Genomic DNA, 22,044 nt, shown 5'->3' with positions numbered 1-22,044 from the left:
ACCATGCCTGCCGCTGTCGGCAGAGCCAGGCCCTCAGGGCGTGGCAGAGCCAGGGCCTCAGGGCGTGGCAGAGTCAGGGCCTGCGTGTGGGACCAGGGAGGGAGGGAGGAGGCACAGGGGTCAGCGCAGCTCCAGGGCTCCTGGTGCCCCCCACCGCCCCGTTCACTGCCCTCTGGCTTGGCCCCCCCTCCCCCCACCCCTTCCATCTGCTCCTCCCCGGCTCCTCTCTGGGTCTGGCTGCCTCTGCCTGGCTCTGGCTCGGTTGGCAGACTCTCTGCTCTCTGCTCCCACCCCGTCGTCCCTCCACCTGCCCCTGCACATCTCTCCACCCTCCCCCACAAGGGCTTCCCTTATCTCTCGCCAGCTGTCTCCACCTTCCCGTCCTATCTCTCTCTTCTTGCAGCTCTCTTCTCTGGGCCTTCCTGAATCTCTGCCGCCTGTCTCCTCCCTGCCTGCCCCCGGGGTCTCCCTGGCTGTCTCTTCTTTCTCTGCAATGTCGGTCTCTGCCTGTATCCCCTCCTCCCCACCAGCCCCCTTCCCCATCCCCACCCTGACTCCGGGCCACACACCCCCACCTCTGGCAAGGTCACCCATGCCCTTTCAGCACAGTCACACACACACACACACACACACACACCCTCCTCCCCCGGCCAGGCCCTGCCCCTGGCCTCCAGCCTGGCCACTTCAGGACTCTGCCTGCCCTTGGGCCATTCTGACACTTCCCAGCCCCTCGGCCTCACCCTCCCTTGGACTCTCTCCCAGGCCCCCTGGTTCTCCCCTCCCCAGCCTGTCAGCTCCCGGTCTCTGCAGCCACCCCTGCACCTTTCCCGCTGTCTCACCAGAAAACCAGCCCCAACACGCCACAGCCCCATCCCTCAGGTCTGCCTCCTGTCCTCCCCCCTCCCCTCCCTCAGCCCCGCCCCGGTCCCTCCCGGCCCCTGGGGCCCTCCCAGCCTCCCACAGACCAGCTGGGCTGGGCTGGGCTGGGCTGGGCTGGAGAACAACAGTGCTGGAGACACCAGCGCTGCCGGAGGAGGGCAGAGGGCCGGCCCAAGGCCCAGGGCGCTGGAGCTGGCCAGAGCCAGACCCAGAGGTAAAGGGGAGGGAGCCGTGCCTGGGGTGGGGACTGTCGGGTGAGGAGGTGACCCCGGTGATACTGACTCCTGGTAAGGGGGATGAACTGGGGGGAGAGGGAGGTTGGAATGGCGGAGTCCCTGGTCTCTGGGGTGCGGATGGGGAATAGGTAGCCTCCCGGGTTTCTACGAAAGTAGAAGGAGCTAGGCTGAGTGGAAAGAACAGGGTGCTGGAATGCGAGTAGAATAGGGATTCGTTGGTGGAGGGCTGGTTTAGGGTCTGAGACTACGAGAAGCCCTGGAGGGCTCGGCAGGGCCCGAGGGCCCGCCCCTGCACCCCAAAAGGCCTCTGTGGCTCTTTCGCAGGTCCCACAGCTGCCCTTTCCTGGGCCGGGTCATGCGCTGCCCCAAGTGCCTTCTCTGCCTGTCAGCACTGCTCACACTCTTGGGCCTCAAAGTGTACATCGAGTGGACGTCTGAGCCCCGGCTGGGTAAGGCCTACCCGGGACCCCGCAGCACCCCACCAGGCCCCACGCCAGCCAGCCCCGAGCCCACCCTGCCGGCTAACCTCTCGGCCCGTCTGGGCCAGACTGACCCGCTGCCCTCGGCCTACTGGAACCAGCAGCAGTGGCGGTTGGGGACCCTGCCCAGTGGGGACAGCACTGAGGTGGGGGGCTGCCGCGCTTGGGGAGCTGCCGCTGCGGCCGAGATCCCCGACTTCGCCTCCTACCCCGAGGACCTCCGCCACTTCCTGCTGTCGGCAGCCTGCCGGAGCTTCCCACGGTGGCTGCCCAGGGGTGGCGGTGGCCAGGTGGCCAGCTGCGAGGACCCCGACGTCCCCTACCTGCTGTTGGCCGTCAAGTCGGAACCAGGGCGCTTTGCAGAACGACAGGCCGTGAGGGAGACGTGGGGCAGGCCGGCTCCCGGGGTCCGGCTGCTCTTCCTGCTGGGGTCCCCAGCGGGCGAGGGGAGGCCTGACCTAGGCTCCCTGGTGGCCTGGGAGAGCCGCCGCTACAGCGACCTGCTGCTCTGGGACTTCCTTGACGCCCCCTTCAACCAGACGCTCAAGGACCTCCTGCTGCTGGCCTGGCTGGGCCGCCACTGCCCCAGCGTGAGCTTCATCCTGCAAGCCCTGGATGACGCCTTCGTGCGCGTCCCCGCCCTTCTGGACCACCTGCGGGCCCTGCCGCCCAGCACGGCCCGTGGCCTCTACCTGGGTGAGGTCTTCACCCAGGCCAAGCCCCTCCGGAAGCCTGGAGGACCCTTCTACGTGCCTGGGTCCTTCTTTGAAGGCGGCTACCCAGCCTACGCAAGTGGGGGCGGCTACATCATCGCGGGCCGCTTGGCACCCTGGCTGCTGCGGGCGGCGGCCCGCGTGGCCCCCTTCCCCTTCGATGATGTCTACACCGGCCTGTGCTTCCAAGCCCTGGGCCTGGCCCCCAGGACCCACAAAGGCTTCCTCACGGCCTGGCCGGCAGGCCGCACTGCTGACCCCTGTGCTTTCCGTGACCTGCTGCTGGTGCGGCCCCTCAGCCCCCAGGACAGCGTCCGGCTCTGGAAGCAGCTGCGGGACCCTCAGCTCCAGTGCTGAGACTCGGAGGTGGGGCGGGGCGGGGAGGGCAGACCTGGCCTGGGCCTTGGCGCCAGCCCCTTGCTCAGCCTCTCTTTCTAGGCCTCGGTGCGAGGAAGGAGGTCCTGGAATGGAGGCTGCCTGAGCCCTCCCTGGGCCTCCCCAAGAGGCGACAGACTGTTTCCGTCTTTCAGTTTCTGAGGCCTGGAGTCGTCGTCTCTGTCTACGGGGCCTGGAGTTGTCGTCTCTGTCTATGGGGCCTTGAGGCAGTTTACGGAGCAAAGCTCAGCTGCACCCTGACCTTCACACCAGACGCTCTCCCCACCCTTACTGGGCAAGGCCGGCTCCGATGGCCTCTCGGTCACCTTGCTGGACACCAGCTTTGACCCGTTCTATGGGAGACAAGAGGCCATCTCTGGAGGACCCCACCCCCATCCTGTTTGCTGAAGCTGACCTTCCAGCTTGCAAAAGTTTCTGGAGGAAGAAGATAGCTCAACAGCCTTGGCCTTATTTATCTCAACTGGAGAAGCATGGGTGGTCCCAAACCAGTCATGCTGGCCTCTCCTCCCACATCCCCAACTCCAGGAAACAGAAACCAGAGGTAGCATGAAGCCAAATGCAGAGACATAGTTTATTCACTACCTGCTGACCACCTCTCACTCTAAGTTCCACAGGCTGACCTGCCACGTCCACCCCCAGCCCTGAGGGGCTTCCAGTCCTGGAGGTGCCCTTGCCCAGCCCCTGGGAGAAGACCCTGTAACTAAAGGCGAAGAAGGGGCTGACCAAGGCCCCACCAACGTTAACAGCATGGAGAGGCAGGAGCCGCCCCAAGTGCTGCCCTGGCCGCCTCTGCCCTCAGAGGCAGAGTTGGCGTAGGTGGGGATGGGCCAAGTAGCCTCACTTCTCGAAGTGATCCAGTGGGTAGTGCTCCCCATAGGCCTGGAGGTGACGGGCCAAAGACTCCTGCTGCTTGCGGAGCTGGGTAGGCATCTCCTGATACACATCTGAGAAGAGCAGGCTGGGGCTGGGCTTCAGCTTCCGCTCGGCCTGCTCAAAGGCCTCCATCACCTGGGGGACAAGCGGCAGTGGGCAGGCAGCCGACCTCTCACCCAGGAACCTGCTTCCTACCTGTGGGATCCTGGCGAGGGGTTAACCCCCTGAGCCTCAAGTTCCCACGTGGACAATAGAAATAGTGGTGACGGGCTTCCCTGGTGGCACAGTGATTAAGAATCCGCCTGCCAATGCGGGGGACAAGGGTTCGAGGCCTGGTCCGGGAAGATCCCACGTGCCGCGGAGCAGCTAAGCCCGTGCGCCACGACTACTGAGCCTGCGCTCTAGAGCCCATGCGCCACAACTACTGAAGCCCGCGCGCCTAGAGCCCCTGCTCTGCAACAAAGAGAAGCCACCACAATGAGAGGCCCGCACACCGCAACGAAGAGTAGCTCCCGCTCGCTGCAACTAGAGAAAGACCGCACGCAGCAACGAAGACCCAGGGCAGCCCAAAATAAATAAATTTAATAAATTAAAAAGAAAAAAAAAATAGTGGTGACAACTGATGTCCCAAATCCCAGCATCTCCATCCTTAGCAGAACCAGGCACTATACTAAGAGTATGGAATCGATTCAGCCTCTCAGCAGCCCTAAGAAGCAGGCAGCTCAGAGGTGAGGAAACCGAGGCACAGAGAAGGGACATGCCCACGATGCCGTGGTCAGGGGCAGAGCCAGGAAGCACATGCTGCCCGACACCAGGGTCTGCCCTGCCCACTGGGCCGCAGTGCTTCTGGTGTCTGATGACCAGGGCCGAGGAGGGCAGTGCACAGACTCTGGTGGACACTTACACCCCATCTGAATCAGATGCAAACCCTCAGACAAGCTCCTGAGGTGGGTACCCCAGTATCCCTCTTCAGAGGCGGAGGAGCTGAGGGCAGAACACGGCTAAGGTGCACGTGTCCTGGCATCATGACATTAGAGACATCACCAGGGTTATGTCTCTGCCAATTCAATGGCCCCCAACCCCCAGCCTCCCCATCCTTCCAGGGTTCTCCGTGACACACCATCCCGGAACACGACCCCTGGGGTGGTTTCCAACGGAGGGTGGCCCTTCCTCACCTTCTTGCGGGACTGCTTCCTCCAGGCCTTCTCCTGCTCATCGTCCCACCAGCCACAGCTCTGCAGGTAGTGCCTCAGCCGGGAGATGGGGTGGTCCTGCTTGTCCCAGTAATTGACCTCGTCCACTGAGCGGTACGCTGAGCTGTCGTCGCTGGTGCTGTGGTGCCCGATCCTACCAGCGGGAGGGGGACCCAGGGTCAGGCTGGCGCCCCTCAGGTGAGGGTCAGGAAGGAACGGGGGGGACTAGGGGAGAAGGCGGGAAATGGAATAAAGGCCGGAAGGGGCTACACGGTGCAGGGCAGTGGGGTTGTACCGCGGGGACGGTGATCCACGTGGGGGAGGTGCTGAGGACGGCAGTGGTCGAGGCTGGGGGCCGACGGGGGCGGAGGCGGGGGGCGCGGCAGGCACCTGTAGGTCATGGCCTCAATGAGGAAGGGCTGGTTCTCCGCCACGGCCCGCCGCCGGGCCTCCTTGGTGGCGTTGTACACAGCAAACACATCATTGCCATCCACGCGAATGGACAGGATGCCGTATCCGGGGCCTCGAGCCGCTGTAGGGACAGGGAGGCAGGTCAGGCCCCAGGGCTCAGGTGAGACAGGAGCAGGGAGTGGGGCGAGAGGGGAGGAAGGAGAGGGCGCAGGCAGAGCGGGGAGCAGCCCCCAGGGCCCGTACCGATGCCATCCCCGCGGTACTGCTCAGAGGTGGGCGTGGAGATGGCATAGCCGTTGTTCCGGCAGAAGAAGATGATGGGGCACTCGAGGGTGGCGGCGAAGTTGAAGCCGGCGTGGGCGTCCCCCTCACTGGCCGCGCCCTCTCCGAAGTAACAGATGATGACCCTGTTGGCGTTGGCCCGCTTGGCCGCATAGGCTGCCCCCACCGCTGCAGGAGCAGAGACACGTGTCTCCCTGCACTCATACCCTCCCCGCGTCCACACCCTCGCACCCCAACCCGGGGCTCCGGCCCTCAGGCTAGCTGTTGCCAGGCTCTGAGGGGAAAGAAAACACCTGAGCCGCCGCCCCCCCCCCAGAAGCTGCCCCGCCCACAGTCTCCTCCCGTCGGCTGACGGCAGCTCCATCCTTCCATCCTTCCAACTGCTCAGGCCACGAACTTCAGCATCTTTGACTCCTGACTTTCTGTCACGCCCCCATGCCCGCTCGGCCTTCAAAGCGGAGCCAGAATCCGACCCCTTCTCCCCATTCCCTAACCTCTCCCTGGTGGTCCCAGCCCCACCTCTGGCCCGAGCAGCCTCCTCCCCAGCCCCCTGCTCCTCCCACCCAAGCTGTTACCCTCAGGGTAGCAGCCGAGCCGGCAGGTGGTTCTGCAGCGGACTCCTCCCCCTCCCCCAGCTCGGGGCCACTCTGGGTCAAAGTGTCTTCAAAAGTCGACAGCCTGAGACCCCACCTGTGCGCACCCCTCCCTCCACACCTGCCCCGCTGGCTCCTCCTGGCACCTCAGACACGTCACCGAGCAGGCACCCGCCTCCACATCCCGAGTGGCTCCCTCTCTCACCTTCTGGTCTGTACTGTCACCTGGTGACAGCTGTCCCCACCTTCCCCCATCAAGAACCGCTCCCTCTCAGCTTTACTTTTCCCTGTGGGCCTTGTCACCCCTGACACACTCCATGTGTTACTTCATCCTGTTTATTGTCCGTCTCTCCCACCAGTGTCAGCAGCAGGAAGGCTGAGGTTTTTGCTGCCTCTGTTCAAGGCACCTAGAATGGCACCCAGCACACAGCATGGACTCCGTACACTGGCCAACTGAGTGACTTAACTGGTCACCCAAATGGAAGATGAGGGCCAGGCCCCACCTTATGGAAAGCCTACGAAATGGAAATCAGTGAAAATGCTACCTCTTCCCAGAAAGCTGCCCTGTCCGCCTCCCACCTCAGACACAAACCGCTCCTGTTCCCAAATAGAACACACCGGGCGAACATGCCCAGGGCCCTCTGACATGCCAGGCACTCTAAGCCCTGTACACATCAGTTCACGTGTCTGCCCTGGAGGAGACTGACCCTCGACCGAGTGCAGGCTCCACAGGGCGGGGGCGGGGGCTGTCCACATCCCTGTCTTTGCACTGTGTGGCCACAGCCCTCCCCCTGGCGGGGCTGCTTCACAAGCAGTCACCTTTAACAGAAGCCACACCAACTGCGCTAAGCATCGTGGACTTGCGGAGTAAGCTTTAGGGCAGTCACTCAGGACAGAGGCAGGACAGGGCCGGGGTGGAGAACCCAGGCTCTGGAGCCACATGGTCCACGATTTGAGTGCCTCCGCTTCTTGCTACCAGCCGGGTGACCTTTAGTAAGGAAGCTGGCACACGCTCAGTCCCACGCAGCTGGCTGTGCCGGTGAACGGACACGGGCTGGGCACAAGCGTGAGAAACTGACAGCGTGACTGTACTCAAACCTGCCGAATGGGGCGAAGACGCCACTAGAGCCCTCCTGCGAGGGTCCCAGACAAGAGGGGTGTAAGTCTAGAGCCCAGGCCAGCGCTAGGACCGTGGCGCCACCAGGAAGCCCCCGGAAGGGATGGGGGAGTCTAAGGCCCGAGCAGGGTAATGACGTCAGACGGTGTGTGCGGGCCCGGGGCGTGCATCCTCACCCTGAGGGATCTGCGTGGCCAGTGGAGAGGAGATGGTGACGAAATGGCGCTCCCTGCAGCCATAGTGGACGGGCATCTGGCGCCCCTTGCCCAGGTCGCTCACGTTGCCGTAGCACTGGGCCATGAACAGTTCCAGGGGGTAGTTCCGGTACATGAGCACGCCTGGTGCAGGAGAAGGCAGGGTTACCGTGGCGGGTGGTGTGCAGGACAGGCCCACCCTGTGAGGGCCCCTGGGCCAGGCCCTTCCTGCCCGGGACCCGTTCCGCTGACTGTCCTACAGCAGGGAAGGCGCATTCGGATGCTCATAGGGACCAGGCGGGTGCAGGAAGCAGGCAGGCTGAGCAGAAAGCACAGGCCTGCCTCAAGACGGAGGCTGCTGTTCAAACCAATCGACCTCTGCCCAGGGAGGCAGGTGGTCCAGCTTTTCAAAAGGAGCAATCCAGCGTGTTTTTTTTTTGGGGGGGGGGGGCGCTAGGGGAGAGGAGGGGAAGCTACCTGATTTAAGAGTTTCCACTAATTCATCTACTTTAAAAAAAATCATCATATGAACCAAAAAGAAGTATGGGCCGTGCTCACGACCTGTGGACTAGAGAGGAAATATTCAAACCTGCTCATGGCAGTAAAATCCTTTCTTCAAACAAAACCCCAGTGGATGCCCACCTCATCATCAAAGGCGCCACAAGGCCACACCTCTCTGATATGAGCTTCGCACTAGCTGGCTCACACAGCTGGTGGGGCTGGCGGGGGTCCCTTGCGGCCACTCCAGTGGGAGGTGGGCAGGGGCCTCCACTCTGCTGTGAGGGGAACCGACACAGGCTCCAGGGTTTCCAGCACTGAGGACAGCTCAGTGAGCGCTACCGTTCTCAGTGCCCTTGTTCTCCTCACTTCACAGGAGACACAGAGTCGCATGGGGAGTAGCGGCCCAGTCAGGACGGGGACAAGCGGGGCCTGCCTTTCCTCCCTGCCCCTCACAGGCGCCTCAGCAGCTGTCTGGATGCAGGGCCTTCCGTGACCCTTGGCGCAGGACGGCTCACTCCTGCAGAGGCGGCTGGGGCCCAAACAGCCCCCATGTGCAGAGCCCTGCGGCCGCCCGTAACTCCAGGACCCTCGCTCCAGGCCCTGCTTGGAGCCCTCCCCAGAGAGATCCCCTCAGCAGAAACAGTGGGAAGCGCTTAGCAAACGTGGCAGGGGCCTGGCTCGCGGCCCAGTGCCCAGGCAAACCTAATGATGCGGAACACGGACGGTATCACAGGGCATCTGCTCCCCTGGAGCATGTGGGGTGGGGGGGTCTGGTGCAGCTGAGACAGTAGATAGTCTGAGAGCAGACTGGAAGGCTGTGCTGGTCCCGGGAGCGCTCTGGGCAGCCTGCCTGGCCAGGCCACACCTCCCCACTGAAGAGCTGTCCCCGGGTGAGAGGCCTTGGTCACGACACCGCCTCTGACTCCGAGTGCTTACCCCACGCCAGGCCCTGTGCTGAGGGCTTTACGTCATCTGCTCTCTGAAACCCCTCAACAACCGTCTTGGGAAGGTTCACTGTCTCCCCCAGTAGATGAGGAAACTGAGGCAAGGAGCAGTTAAGCAACCTGCCCAAGATCGGGCAGCACCTGAGAGGAAGGGTCAGGTCTGGCTCCCCTGCTGGGCCCCATACCAACAACTGCTGTGGAACCCCACCCTCAGCTCCCCGGGCTCACTCCTGCACCCCCAGTCTCTCCTTAACACTCATCCGTTTTCTTCATTCCTAGTCGTCGCTCCTTCCATCCTCTCCCTCGTTCACTCAGAAGTTAGCCACTCCCAGGCTGGAACACGCCCACCCATCTGCTTTGGCTGTGGCTGCGTGAAGGACACGGCACCTGGGAAGAGGCCAGCTCGGCCTGACCTCACTGCAGGCTCGCGGCAGCCCCACAGCGCAAGGGGTTGCCATCCCATCATAATCTCTATTTCAAAGATGAGAAAACTGAGGCTCAGAGAACGGAAGTGACTTGCCCAAAATCGAACAACTGGTCACCAGCAGGGCATGGAATGGTCAGGAGCACAGGCTCTTAACTACAATACTGCCAGGCCTCCGCGGAGGGGAAGCACCCTTAGGCCTCTCTGGCAAGGTGCCGCTCCTAGAAGAGCACATTGGTAACTGATGTGGGCCTCGCCTTCATAGCAGGAGGGACTGGGCCTGACTAGTCTCGATGGGGACCACAGACCCAGGTCCCTGGCACCTGCTCCACAGGGCCGGGCCACGGGCAGACGTACCTGCCTCCCGGTACTGGCCAAACACCAGGTCCGTGCTGTCCAGGGCTGCGGCACTCCCCACGTGCGTCCCCTCCTCACCATAGTTGGTCATGTAGAAGGATATCCGGCCCTGGGGGTGGAGGAGGGCCCAGAGGGCAGGTTCAGTTAGACTGGGCAATGCCAGAGAAACATCCGAACACTGACCGACTTCCGACCACTCTGTGGTTCAACAGATGCTTCCTGGAGGCCGGCTCTGGGCCAGGCCACACTGGCGTCCCTGCCTTCACAGAGGAACCGCCAGGTTGGTTACAGCCAGGGTGATGGGGCTGCGTGATGGGGGCTGAAGGGGTCCCCGCCCCACTGTGGAGGGGCATCGAGGAGCAATGCCTATGCCGAGCAAAGGTAGGCAGGGTGTAGGTTTCCAGGCAGAGAGAACAAGAAAGGCCATGAGGTCAGAAGGGCTGGGACACAAAGTGGGAGGGGTGGAGAACGACGAGGAGGGAGAGAGAGGCAGGGAACGACATATCCGGACTTTACCCTGAGGACGACGGTAACCCGCCAACAGTTCTCAGGGGAGAGATGTTTTAAAAATGTCTCTCAGGCTACCACGTGGGAACGGATGGAGGAGACAGGAACGAGTGCCAAGCGCCAGGTGGGAGGGGGCGCGGCCTGGCCTGGTGGTGGCAGGCGGCAGGGAGAGGATGACTGAGAGTCTTGAGAAGCAGAGTGAGCGGTGCAGGGAGCGGCAGCCCCTGTTGGTTCGCTACACCAGTGCCCAGGGCAACTCCCTTCTCCTGAGCCCCCTAATCCCAGAGCCTGGAAAAATATGTTCCCAGCCTCCCTTACAGTCAGAAGTGGCCACAGGACACAAGTTCTAGGCAGAGAATTAAGCGGAATTCTGCTTTTGCTTTCTTGATAAAAGAGGTCACTGCAGCTGCTGCCGCCCCTTCCCTCCAGGTTTGCACACAGCCATGAAGCCTGGACCTGTGGCAGCCATCTTGTGAACGTGAGGCAAGAAGCAGGGGCCGAAAGCCAAGTCGCCCACGATGGTGAAGCAGAAAAGAAGTCTGGGTTCCTGACGGTGGTGCTGAGCGGCAGAATGGATTTCTAACTACCTAAGGGCAGAGTGAATGAAAGGGGAAAGTGATAGTGAGGGGGTGGGAGGGGACAGGGAATACCAGTAGGTCTCCAGTTTGGGCAAATGGGTGGACGGCGGTACCATCACTGAGAAATGGCCTAAGGGCGGAAGAGGAGCAGGTCCGGGAGGAAGGTGCTGAGCTCAAGCCTGGATGGGCTGAATTTGGTGAGGGACACCCAGGGTGAGAAGCCAAGCAGATCGGGGGCTAAGAGGTGAAGTCTGGCTGGAGATCCGGGAGGCCTGGCACAGAGATGGAGGTAAGCAGGACTGTATGTAAGGTAAAAATGGAGCCAACCGGGTCAGCAGCTGCAGGACACCCTGTGCCCAGGTCTCATGTGTTCCGCAGGGGCCTCCTGTCGCAGGGGGGGAACCACAGATGAACAACACTTTCTTCCAGGTGGGGAGCCAATTGAAAGCAATGAGTGGGGCGGATGCTGGGTGCTGAGGGCCTGGCAGGGCTGTCGAGGTTGGTGTGGGGAGGAGCCTGAGGGGGGGCCCCCTGAGGAAGCAGGACCTGGGCTGGGGGCAGAGGTCCCTGGTTGCCTACCCAGTATCAGATCCCTCTTCCTCTTTTCTAGCAGATCTCATTCCACCACAGACAGCACCTGCCCGGACTAAAAGACTACTTTCCCAGTCTCCCTTGCAGCTGGGAGTGACCGATGAAACGTGTGATGTTTTTTGGTGGGGCTGCCTGGAAAGTTCTATAAATGTGGGTGTGGGGAGACAGCTGGGCGGTGCCACGCTTGACCTTCCACCTTCCTTCTGCCTCCTGCCTGGAGCGAGGCGTGACGGAGGGGGCTCCAGCAGCCATTTGGTTTATGAGGGGCCCTGGAGGCTAGAAGCCAGTGCTGGGTATCCAGTGACATTGTGGTACCACCACACCAGCCCCGACCACCTGTTTTCACATTTCTTTCATGCAAAAGAGAAAAACCTATTAATCTGTTTAAACTACTGCTTTTGTTTCTGTTGGGATGGGGGGGCTGCTGGGATAACCCTAGCTAAGGAAGGCTGAAACCTGATGGCTGAGCTGATCTTACTGAGGGTTCCCTGTGTCAGCCAACGGGCGAGGGGCTTTACGTGCCGGGTCTCACAGAATTCCCACCCCCACCTGGTCGGGTGGGGTGGGGTGGGTTCTGTCGTTATTTCTATGTTTTAATACACTAAGGAAACCGAGGCAAAGACAAGAAAAATCACCTGCCTAAAGTCACATTTCTGACTGGACCCACGTCTGCCAGGTTCCAAAGCCCCCGTCTGTGCAGACAACCCAGGGGTCAGGAAGGAGCCCGGCCATGTGAGAGAGGGTGGGGGTGGGGTGGCCTGGCACTAAGCCCATGCAGAGGGGAGCAGATGGCCCAGGCCACAGTGAATGGGAGACGGGGTGGACAGGAAGGGCAGGTCTTGATCCTGTGGACGGTAGGAGCCAAGGGAAGTTTCTGGGCAGATGGAGAACCCACACGTAGTGCTCCTGTGAGCAAGAGAACCAGGGAGCTGGCTGCCCGCCTGACCTGCTCAGAACTGTCCTCAGTGGGCCTTGTGCTTTCAGTGCACAGTGGGGTCACAGTGGGGTCACCTGGGGGCCTGATACAAGTGCAGACTGCCAAGCCCATCCACACTCCTGAGGACGAGCCTGCCCAGCATTCTTCCCTCTTTCCTAACAGGAACCCCACGCTCCTGCTCTCCGTCTCCGCAGCCTGGGAGGGACGGACTCCAGGCCTCTGCGCCCTTGGTTCCTGGGGATGGGCACGTGGCCCCAGCTTGGCCGGTCAATCACATGGGCTGGCTCAAGGGGGGAATCTGTGACCAAAGCCTGGCCAATAAGCATCAGCTCTGGACCTTTTGCTGGAACATTAGGGACCAGACATTCTCTTTCCACTGCTAAACAGAAAGGATAATAATTGCAAGACTGGTATCCATGACAAATGCCAGTTTCACTGTTCCTAAGGCCACTACACAGGCCACCATCAATCCTCACAGCAACCCCATAAAGTAGCTAGAGACGAGAAAACTGAAGCACTGAACGGCTAAGCAACTTTCCCAGGGCCACAAAGCTAGAGAGTGACAGAATGTGGACTCGAACTGCAGTCTAGCTCCAGAGCCCGTACCCTGAACCCTTTCTCTGCCACCTCTCCGTGAATCTGGAGCTTCCAGAGACCACCGCAGCTTGAGAATGAAGGAAGCCAAGGCAAAGGAGAGCCGAAAAGACACTCAGAGAGAGAAACGCGTCTGAAAACATGTTTTGAGCCTGCTGGGTCCAGCTGTGCCTGAAACAGGGCCTTATGGACCTGCAGTTAGTCGAGTCACCCAATTCCCTCTTTGCTGACGCTGCTTTGACTGGGTCTCTGTCAGCTGATGCTAACACAGCTGAGTGCCCCACAGCAGCACAGTGGACACGGGCACTCCCGGAAGCACCGAGAGCCACCCTGTTTCTCAGGACTGTGAGCGCCTGACAGGAAGGGGAGTCCAGTCTTCTCCTGCCTGCCCTCTCCCAGCACAGCTAAGTCCCCAGCCCGGCGTACAGCAGGCTTTCCGTGATCTGGTCCACCCTTCTGCCCTTGGGCAGGACCCTCCCACCCTCTTCCTCCAGAGCCCCAGCAGAACCCCAAGAACTCTAAGGACCTCAAGACAAGGATCTCCATTGCACTCCCTCCTCCTTGCGAGCTGTCTTTTGGCCCAAACACAGGTAGGGGGACCTCAGGTAACCCCACGTCCCTCTCCCCAGCCCGTGCCCATGCACCTGTCTCTGGGACTCATAGAGGATGCGGTCCATGGTGTTGAGCAGCGTCATGGTCTTGTAGAACTTGAGCACCTTCTCCTGGGGCAGCTGCAGATGGAGGCACAGACATATGTGGGCCAGTTGGGACCAGAGGGGAGGAGACGGGCAAGGGGCCTGGGCGTGGAGGCACGGGGTCGGGGGGAAGCAGCCTCTCACGTGGGGATCCTCGCTGGGGTTGATGATCTGGCCCTGCCGGTCCATGACGCGGTAGATGGGGATCCCAGAGATGACATTGGGCTGGATGAACTCGAGCTTGTCTATAAACTCCGCCGAGGCCCCTGGGAACTGGGGCTTGTCATCCAGGGACGAGAAGTGCTGCTGCTGCCTCTGGGGATGCTGCGGAGGGAAGGAGGGGGAGAGGGGGGAGCAGACACCCATGTCAGGAGCAGCAGAGGCTCTGCAGGCTCAACCCCGCAGCGGCAGGCAGCACGGCCTGGTGATTAAGCCACCACAGCCGCGGTGGGCTCTGGGGCCTGATGCACAGGGTCTGAATCCCGGCTCGGCCACCTTCCCAATGTGTCACACGTTGGGCAAGTTCCTACAACTGCTTCCTGTCTCAGCTCTCAGCTGTAAAATTGGGGTGAAAAATCATAATATCTATCACACAGGGTCGCTGTAAAGGTTAAATAATCTAATAAAGTGGCAGGCAGCTCAAGAACCAGTAGCTATTATTATCAGACGCCCAAACTCCTCACCCTGGCATTCAAGGCCTCGCCAGGGCTGACCGCCGCTACCCCGTCCTCTCCATCTCCCACGGCTACCACAGACACACACACACCGCTGCACAGCGACCTCCAGTCAGCCAGAAGGGCTCTTTACTGACCCCTCTACCCACAAGGAGGCCACCCAGCTTAGAGCTTATGTCTGTGAGCCCTTAAGAGTCAGCCTGCCAAGTTCAAATCCCCTGCTGAGTGACCATGGGAACGGGACTTCCCCTCTTCAAGTCTCCCCTTTCTCAACCTGTAAAATGGAGAACACCGCATGGAAACATTGCGCGGCTCAAACAAAATCACGTGTATAGAACGGCGAGCAGAGTACTTGCATGTATAGTAAAGGCTCAGAAAGATGCCGATCATCGTTTCTCCCACCGCATCTCTTGCTCTCTTCTCTGCACCAGGAGGCCTCTTTCCCCACCACCTGGCAAACTGCTCCACACACTTTACCACCCTCTCCACTGCAGTTCAGGAGCCCAGACTGACTCATTCAACAAATACTTGAGCACCTGCTTCGTTCCACGGCCTGTGCTGGGTTCCGGGGACCTAAGAGAGGCAAGACACCTGTCCCTGCCGCCCAGCAAGGAAGACAGAGGTTCAACAAGTAACGCTGAGCGGATGAGGGTGATGCGTATTCTCCCAGGAGAAGCCATGGGGTGAGAGCAGAGTGGAAAGAGGGTAAGGTTCCCCTGAGGAAGTGATATGAGAGCTGGGACCTGAAGGATATCTAGGGGTCAGGGAAAGAGCATTTGAAGCTGGGGTAACGGGACACACAAAAGGCAAACAGTGAGCAATGGCATGTCCCTTCTGGACCTGGGAAGGAGTCCTGTGGGAAGCATCACCCCCCACCCCCTGGCTGAGAGGAGGCCTGTTGGGGAAAGCCCGGGAGAAGCCTACACATGCACCAGGAGGGGAACCAATTCCACTTCTCAGCACTTGAGCTAGAATGCCCTGAACTAGGCTGAGCACTGCAACAGTGCCCCTGCAGTAAGCCTTTGCCGGGCACCAGGCTGAGGTCCGCGTGCAGAACCCTCACTGAGTCCTCAGAGCACATCCGTGAGGCAGAGTATGTACTGCTGCCCTTCAGACGAGGAAGCCCAGGTTCAGGCAGGTAACATAACCGCCCTGCACCAGACCCCAGGGCTAAAACAGATAAGTCAGGACTGGGCTTCCAACCTGGGCAGGGCTGACACCCAGACCCCGAAACCCAGGCCCCGAACCCCAGCTGCCACTGCTGGCCCACTTTGCACCCATCTGCATCTTTACTTTCCACCGGTCGCCAGGTTCCTCTCAGCTCAGTAACTGTGGCTTCACTTCCAATAGGTGCTAAAGAAGAATGTCTGGGCTTGTCGTGAGCTGGATCTCACACACGGGTGCTCAAATGTGTTCCCCGCCCTCCCTCCTTTAATTGCGGCAAAGAGCCCTTCCCGGGTTCCAGCAGGGGAACGTGAACCTGTGTGCGTTTATCTGCATTTGTGATTGTGAGGATATAAAGGAAATTATACTCCCAACGGCAGGGCGGGCCCAGGCCTGACAACAGCACGGCAGCGGCCCAAGCGGCCCAACTCTTGCAGACCGTGCTTCCGCCTTCTGAGCACTCACGCGGCCGGACCCTTCCATTCACCTGGAGGATCCATTCCTCTCATGTGTATCTCCCACACACATCACAAGCTCCAGGGAGGCAAGAAGCATGTCCACATTGGTTTACAGAGCACACACTTCAACAGCCAATTACTGACCGAACGGATGAATGAGCGGTTAAGTTCACTGGCTTAGTTAGAATCAGACTGACCTGGATGACCTGGGTTCCAATTTCTCAGCTCACTGCACAGCCCTCTGCAAAACACTGTGTCTCTGAATTTCCTTATCTGCGAAAAGGCTGCAGAGGGCTGCTGCAGAAAGTTCCTAAGGCACACGAAGGGTTCAGCAAAGGCATGGGACACGTTACATGCTCAAAAATTGGTAAAAGAGGAAAAAACCCAAAATCTAGGGTCAGGAAATGGGAAAAAGGAAACTGACTGGCACCCTGGGAAGATGGGGAAAAGAGGAGCTGGGGAGAAGGGCTGACTGCATCTCAAGACTGTATTGTAATTCCAGACCGAGGCCCCAGCGGACACTCCAGAGAGAGGCTGAGACACGGGAGATGCCATCTGGGGAGGGGCTCTAGGACCGGAAGCCAGGGGCCAGGAGGACAGGGTCATGGGGCTCCGAACAAACCCTGGTGGCAGGGCAGGACTGTCTGCCTCCAGAGGCTGGAGAGCTACAGTCAGGGTACACTGATGCCCCCTGTACCCTGGAGTTGGGCTTTGGCCGTGCCCACTCTTCCTGGGCCTGTAGAGATGAATGTGGTACCTACCCCACGGTTACTGTGTTGATTCCTTGAGCTACCAAAGGGATCGGCACAGTGCCTGGCCCTGAGGAAACGCTCCATAATGGGAGTGGGGGTAAAATGCCTGCAGAGGGAATATGTGTCTCCACCCATTTTCCCTTCCTTTTGGTGGGGGAGTGGGTTTGTCCTGGTGGCAGTGACCTACAATGGCAGAAGCTGCAGATTTACACAAAGCCTTGAAGCCACGCTCTCTCCTACCACACAGGACACAGACGCCTGTTCTGGAAGGCCAAGGTCTGCCCCACACGTACTGGGGTGGCCCCTCCTCGAGCCACTCCCTACGGGGCCACAGTTAAGGGCAGGGACTCTGAGCTGACTGCGGCCTTCGGGAGTGTAAGTACAGCTCCCGGAGCATCAGTTTCCTCATGTGTAAACCAAGGGCGGTATGAGCATCTATCTCACAGATGGTCCTGATTTTTTTTTTACAGTGCTTGTTTTTTTTTAAAAAATTATTTATTTATTTTTGGCTGCATTTATTTATTTATTTCGTTGCCGTGCGTGGTCTTTCTCTAGTTGCGGCCAACAGGGGCCACTCGTTGCGGTGCACAGGCTTCTCATTGCGGTGGCTTCTCTTGCCGTGGAGCACGGGCTCTAGGCGCGCAGGCTTCAGTAGTTGTGGCATGAGGGCTCAGTAGTTGTGGCGTGCGGGCTCTAGAGTGCAGGCTCAGTAGTTGTGGCACACGGGCTTAGTTGCTCCGCGGCATGTGGGACCTTCCCGGACCAGGGCTCGAACCCACGTCCCCTGCATTGGCAGGCGGATTCTCAACCACTGGGCTGCCAGGGAAGCCCGGTCCTGAGGATTTAAAGAGCCCCTGGGTGTACAGTGCTCAGCCCAGTGCCTGACACGTAACAAACACTCGATAACTATGACTAGCTAACAAGTGTACTTGATGACTGTAGCGGTCAAACAAGTCATCATTGAATATTTGCTCCAAATCAGGCCCTGAACTGAGGGCTGGGGACAACGGGGAGAGACGGATGACAGACACTGAACACACAAGTCATAGTCAGGAGGGGCGATGTCGGAGGAGGCAGGATTGCAGGGAGGTTAGTTAACACACAGGCAGGGTAGGATGAGGGCTGGAGAGCCAAGCAGCCTGTGTTTGAATCCTGGCTCTGTCCCTTTCCAGCTACGTCACCTTGGGTAGGAGACTGTCTCCCTGAACCCGCGTCCCCTTGTGGAAATAAGAGTTTCTATTTCACTGGCTGGTGGTGAGGCGGGTATAAAGCACCTGCTGTAGCTCGAGAAGGAAGACTTTCACTAGCTGCATCACATGCAGCAGGAGGAAAAGCTTCCTGGAGAAGGCGGAGCGAAGCCGAGGCCTGAGGGACGAGCAGGGGTGAGCCAGGCAGAGGCTGGGGGGAGAACACGTCAGTCCTTGGGAAGGACAAAGGCTCTGAGGCAAGAGGAGAGATCCTGGCACCCTGGAGACCACCTGGCTGTAGCACGTTAACCACAGCAGTTAACTACGTGCCTCGGCGCCACACCAGGCACCTGCTGTATGGTGCCTGTGACTCACTGAACCTGCACGGCACCCAGGTGAAGCAGGCGCCATGACCACACCTCCGTACCACAGAGGTGGCCCCGAGGCTCAGAGGGGTTAGGTGACTTGGCTGTGACCCAGGGAGATGATGCGCAGCGGTGTCAGCATCTGAAGTCAGGCAGCCTGCCCACTACAGGGCAGCTGGAGAGAAGAGCGGGGTCCAGCCCGGGAAGGCTGTGTGGATGGTGCCAGGTAACCGAGTCCTCGGAAGCTAGGACAGCTGAGGCCAGCCAAGCCTGCTCTCTCTCTGGAGTCTGAGGCGCTCTGCCTCAAAGAGTGCAAAGCTGACCCTGGCTTTACTTCCAGCTCAGGAATGTCAGTGACCTCATCAGCGGCCTTCCCTTCCAGGGGGATCCGGCTGGGGAGGCCAGGGAAGCGTGGAGATGCGTCAGGCTTTCTCTGGCCTCAGGGACCCGGCGGCTTTAGCAGCACTAAGCTCCCCAGCCACTGAAGATGGGAAGCATCCTTTCCCTGCATCAGTCAAGGCCACGACAGATTCACTGTTCCTGGGGGAAAGCAGCCGCTGCCATTTCTTGAGCCCTTACCGAGCACATGGATGTACGTGTGAGTGCTTCCTAAGAGCTGCTTCCTTTCACCCTCAGCGTATCTCTCTGAGGGAGGTACTGCTATTGTCCCTGTTTTACACATTGAGACCGGTCATGGGGTCAGGAAAGCTCCTCTGAGGAAGTGAACTCTCAGCCTGACACCTGAAGGACCACATCCCTACAAAGGCCTCCGGGTGGGAGGAGCTCATCCAAGGAAAGGGGAAAACGGCCAGTGGGGCTGAACGGCACTGAAGGGAGGGCATGATGGGGGCTGAGGTCGGCTCTTCCCACCAGCCCCAGGCAGAGTCTGATGATACACACCATGTCTGGACTAAGCAGGATGTTGCAAGACCTGAACCGAAGCCCTACCCCTTCTCCTCCTGGCAGCCTGGTACTGTGGAAAGAGACTAGGCTTTGGAGTCCGGAGCTCCAAGTTCAGACCTCACCTCTCTGAGCTTCAGTCTCCTCCCCTGTAATAGAAGAAAACTACCAGTACATACCTTGCAGTGTGGCAGTATTAAATACAATAATGAAAAAAATAAAAAAATAAAAAAATACAATAATGGTGTCAGTTGGCACTATAAATGATAAAGTGCTTCATTAAGACTAGCCAAGGACTTCCCTGGTGGCGCAGTGGTTAAGAATCCGCCTGCCAATGCAGAGGACACGGGTTCGAGCCCTGGTCCGGGAAGATCCCACATGCCGCGGAGCAACTAAGCCTGTGCGCCACAACTACTGAGCCCGCGTGCCACAACTACTGAGCCCACGAGCCACAACTACTGAAGCCTGTGAGCCTAGAGCCCTGCTCCGCAACAAGAGAAGCCACGACAATGAGAAGCCCGTGCACCGCAATAAAGAGTAGCCCCCCGCTCAACGCAATTAGAAAAAGCCCAACGCAGCCATAAATAAATAAATAAATATATTTAAAAAAATTAAATGAGAACTTCAATTCCTCTGTCACGCTAAGCCACATTTCCGGTGCTCAGCAGCCACGTGTGGCTAGTGGCTACTGTACTGGACAACATAGATTTAGAACACTCCTATCATTACAAAAAGTCCTACTGACCAGATCAGGCTCAAAATCTTTGACTAAATGCTACTACTCCTTCCCTCCCCTCAAAAAAAAAAAAATTTCCTTTTTAAATCTTAAGAAAAAACAAGTGAGGGGCTTCTCTGGTGGCGCAGTGGTTGAGAGTCCGCCTGCCGATGCAGGGGACACGGGTTCGTGCCCCGGTCCGGGAAGATCCCACATGCTGCGGAGCGGCTGGGCCCGTGAGCCATGGCCACTGAGCCTGCGCGTCCGGAGCCTGTGTTCCACGATGGGAGAGGCCACAACAGTGAGAGGCCCGCGTACCGCAAAAAAAAAAGAAAAAAACAAGTGAAATACTTAAAAGTGGAGAAGAAAAAACAGGGACTCTAAAAATATAAACGCAAAACGTAGAGACTCTGAAAGACCTCCTGCTCCCAACCCAACTCGCCAAAAAAAAAAAAAAAAAAAAAAAAAAGGAGGGGAAGTAAGCATGAAGGGCAGCAAGGAGACTGAGCCAGGAAGGAAGCCAATTTAATCAGTCAGGAATGACCCTTCCCTACTCCTGCCCCAGTCCAGCCCAACCCCACCGCGCAGGCCCAACCAATGGGCTCTAGGGAGCTCAGCTGTGGGGAATCTGAGGGCTCAAAAACAAAACAAAACAAAACTGACCGAGAACAGCCCAAAGGCAGGGACTCTCCACCTCCATCTTGCTCCAGCAGCCCTTCGGAAATTACCTGCTTCAACTCCCTTCCCAGGTGTCCCCACACCTCACTCCCAGCCCATCTTCTTGCCCCCATTTCTCTCCCTAGCTAGAGCTTCTTCCCACAGATTCTATCTTCCCTTCCCAATGGTTTGGGCATCAGACGGTCAGGCCCAACCCCACAAGATCTTGATAGATTTCCCGCCAAGGCCCTCACCAATCCAGACCCTCCCAAGGTCACCTCCTTTCTTCTTCCCCCATCTCCGAGGCCAGTTTCTGTCCCTTCCCTCCACCCTCACTTTCAACAGCGGCCAACATTCTGATTGCACTCGTCATATACCAGGTCCTGTTCTTGGCACTTTACACATTTAATTTACACAACCCTAAGATGGGGCCATTGTTAGCATTTTACAGAGGAGGAAATTAGGTCCAGAGAGGAGCAGTCCCTTGCCCAAAGCTACCGAGCTGGAAAGTGGCAGATTAGGGACATGGTGCCACATGGTCTAGCTCCTGAGCCCATCTTCTTAACCACGACTCTCTTATGTGCGAAATCTTAGTTCACTGCTTTTCTCAGGCCCCGGCCTCTCTCCTAAATAGCGGCTTCTAACTAGATTTCTGCTGTGTGAGCTAGCAATTAGCAGCATCAACCTAACACTTTTGACAAGAAACAAGGCATTTCTCAAGTGTTTCTAAGAAATGTGGGCTAAGTGCTCTGTCTGGACCTCTCTCCCCCCGCCCCCGCTCCCACTCCCTCATTAATTCAACAAATATTTATTGATCATCTTCGTACAGTCATCAAAACCGACAAGGCATTCTATCGGGGGCACAGGATCAAACGACTTTTTTACGCAATTCACTTTAAAATCAGAGTTGGAGCAAAGGGCACCATAAAAGTCCCTGATGGGAAACCTGATCTCTGTTTTCTCCTCCTTGAAGGGGGGGAGTCTACCGAGAAGAAAGTCTGTCCCTTACAAAGGCAGTTTTCTCCAACCACTGAGAGGAAAGGTCACACCTCCCCCGCCCGCGTCCTCTAAGCGGCCTCCCCTGGGGAACGGCGGCAACTAACAAGAAGCTCCCTCGCTCTCTCCAAGTTGTCTCTCTCCTTCAGGGTTACAAAGGGGCTGCCTGGCTTTTCTCCTCCTAAGGAACTGGAAGTTCTTCCCTTGGGTGTCCTCTCCAAGTGGTTCTCCCAGCCCTTGTCCCTTCTGTTAAAAGCCCTTCCTCCACTCCCTAGAGGAACCCCCACACTCTGAAGACAGCGTAAACATCCCTATACCTCCTTGGAGAAAACTCCCCGTTGTCCCAGATACTCACTGATCTAGCCAGCCCACGAGCCCCTGGCCGCCGCAGGAGGAGGCCAACCCGGCCCAAGCCTCGACTTGATCCCCAGACCCTCGCCGCGGCAGCCGCCACCGCCATCTTTGCTAACAGTCCCTCGCCGATCCGCCCCTCCACGGCGAGCTTGGGGCTGCCACTTCATAAGCCTGACGCAAATGCCAGCATCACCCTGTCAAGAAACCACCTGCTACTAGTCCTGCGGTCTCTAGGGCACATATGCAGATGGATAAAACAATCTAGCTTCCCCAAAATTACTCTGACCGCCTCATCGCCGTTGTTCCTGTAACAGGCAAAGAAGAGGGC

The 22,044-nt window shown here is 58.7% G+C and overlaps 2 protein-coding genes and 1 long non-coding RNA gene across 7 annotated transcripts; 2 read left to right on the top strand and 1 right to left on the bottom strand.

The window, feature by feature from the left end:
• Positions 1-918: 918 nt before the first annotated feature.
• On the top strand, positions 919-2,855 carry B3GNT8 (UDP-GlcNAc:betaGal beta-1,3-N-acetylglucosaminyltransferase 8). 2 transcript variants are annotated; one of them, XM_027079631.1, is made up of 2 exons: positions 919-1,093; positions 1,440-2,855. In XM_027079631.1, the coding sequence occupies exon 2, from the start codon at positions 1,471-1,473 to the stop codon at positions 2,662-2,664; it is 1,194 nt and encodes a 397-aa protein (XP_026935432.1). In that variant the 5' UTR covers positions 919-1,093; positions 1,440-1,470; the 3' UTR covers positions 2,665-2,855. The 2 variants fall into 2 exon arrangements, with proteins under 2 accessions (XP_026935432.1, XP_026935433.1); XM_027079632.1 differs by having other exon boundaries at positions 919-1,166.
• Positions 2,856-3,250: 395 nt separating this feature from the next.
• On the bottom strand, positions 3,251-22,033 carry BCKDHA (branched chain keto acid dehydrogenase E1 subunit alpha). 3 transcript variants are annotated; one of them, XM_027079629.1, is made up of 9 exons: positions 21,718-22,006; positions 13,639-13,818; positions 13,444-13,530; positions 9,593-9,701; positions 7,349-7,510; positions 5,424-5,630; positions 5,160-5,301; positions 4,752-4,923; positions 3,251-3,711 (listed from the first exon to the last, which is right to left on the bottom strand). In XM_027079629.1, exons 1-9 carry the CDS (start codon positions 21,820-21,822, stop codon positions 3,541-3,543), a joined length of 1,335 nt encoding a protein of 444 aa, XP_026935430.1. In that variant the 5' UTR covers positions 21,823-22,006; the 3' UTR covers positions 3,251-3,540. The 3 variants fall into 3 exon arrangements, 2 of the variants coding, with proteins under 2 accessions (XP_026935430.1, XP_026935431.1); XR_003427399.1 differs by having other exon boundaries at positions 3,644-3,711; positions 5,065-5,301; positions 21,718-22,033; XM_027079630.1 differs by lacking the exon at positions 7,349-7,510 and having other exon boundaries at positions 21,718-22,008.
• Positions 9,683-11,657, top strand: LOC113605923 (uncharacterized). Of its 2 annotated transcripts, none has more exons than XR_003427400.1 (2): positions 9,683-9,872; positions 10,494-11,657. It is a non-coding gene; the product is annotated as an uncharacterized LOC113605923 (long non-coding RNA). The 2 variants fall into 2 exon arrangements; XR_003427401.1 differs by having other exon boundaries at positions 9,685-9,872; positions 10,529-11,657.
• Positions 22,034-22,044: the final 11 nt, after the last annotated feature.

Source organism: Aethalodelphis obliquidens, unplaced genomic scaffold, assembly GCF_003676395.1.
Source record: "Aethalodelphis obliquidens isolate GAN/ISIS:26980383/991018 unplaced genomic scaffold, ASM367639v1 scaffold43, whole genome shotgun sequence".
Classification (NCBI taxonomy): domain Eukaryota; kingdom Metazoa; phylum Chordata; class Mammalia; order Artiodactyla; family Delphinidae; genus Aethalodelphis; species Aethalodelphis obliquidens.
Note: the sequence above shows the minus strand (reverse complement) of the source record. Positions and strands in the feature narration are given on the sequence as shown.